The following is a 1,149-nucleotide window of genomic DNA, read 5'->3' on the forward strand; positions in this document are numbered from 1 at the left end:
AAGAGAATCAAACGTTTCCCTGGAATTCACTGAGCCTGATAAATTCGCAAAACGTGCGATTAATAAAAGTTATGTAAATCAATTAGTGCGCGGATCGCAAGGGAGACATTAGTCAGTTCTAATGTCAAGGTGAATTTCGATGAAGAAAGGTTTCTCACGATTCGAGGTGGCTATTGAATTGAACTAACTATTTAAATGAAAGTATTTGTTTTTTTTCAATTTTTCTATTTTTTTAAAAAAAGCTTACAAACTATCCAACGTTACATAAGTTTTAGTGGCGGTAGGGACGTGCTGTTGTGTAAGCGTGAGGACGAATGGTAACAATTTGTGGGGCTGAATAAGCTGGACCAGCAGCTGCCAATGGAGCAGCGTGACCAGCACTCAATTCTGGATGGAGGTAGTCATCTTCTTCGGGGTGAGCCCTGTTCCACTCCAAAGACTTGAGGATTTCTTCAGGGATTTGTGGTACGTGACTACCTTGGGCGACGAATCCATTTGCGTCAGCAGTGTAGCTAAGTTGAACGACTTGGCCATCAGGTGCAACATATTTAGCATTGCCATTGGCTGCCACGCCTCCAGCTCCTTGTTCCTGTGCAGCAATACCATTGCTGGTTTCGTAGGAATATTGATATTGTCCGTCAGGAAGAATATCACTCTGCTGTGAAACGATGTGGGCATCGTGGTCAATATGGTCGGCGTGGGCCAAAGCCAAAATGACGGCTGCTACAATCTATAATTCAAATGAATTTCAAATAAGTTCAGCTGTAGTTGGGAATGAATCTTAAGATATTCAAGTTATCTTTCCAAATTGATCTACTTACAAATTTGAACATGATGGCTGAGCTGGATTAGTTTCTTTACTACACTGCTTGGCTGAAGCAAATGATGCTGTCTGCAGGTGTCAATGGTGCTTTTATATTCATGCCAATCTGTAAATTTTCTTGGAAATGTCGTGAAATCAACGCTTTACGAAATTGATGGATTATGTCAAAAACAAACGTAGTACCTAATATGCATATATGTTTGCAAAATATTCAACGATAACGCAAGTTCATCGAATGCTCTCCATTCATGGTAGTTTCGCCCAGACACTATTATCATTTAAATTGTGTGAATATTTCAAATGATTGGCCGTAATACATTTAAATG

The 1,149-nt window shown here is 39.9% G+C and overlaps 1 protein-coding gene across 1 annotated transcript; it reads right to left on the minus strand.

Annotated features, from left to right (window-relative positions):
* Positions 1-208: 208 nt before the first annotated feature.
* Positions 209-937, minus strand: LOC119648918 (pupal cuticle protein Edg-78E-like). The gene is made up of 2 exons (XM_038050824.1): positions 822-937; positions 209-730 (listed from the first exon to the last, which is right to left on the minus strand). The coding sequence occupies exons 1-2, from the start codon at positions 831-833 to the stop codon at positions 272-274; spliced, it is 471 nt and encodes a 156-aa protein (XP_037906752.1). The 5' UTR covers positions 834-937; the 3' UTR covers positions 209-271.
* Between the last annotated feature and the right edge of the window lie 212 nt (positions 938-1,149).

Source organism: Hermetia illucens, chromosome 2 (assembly GCF_905115235.1).
Source record: "Hermetia illucens chromosome 2, iHerIll2.2.curated.20191125, whole genome shotgun sequence".
Lineage (NCBI taxonomy): Eukaryota > Metazoa > Arthropoda > Insecta > Diptera > Stratiomyidae > Hermetia > Hermetia illucens.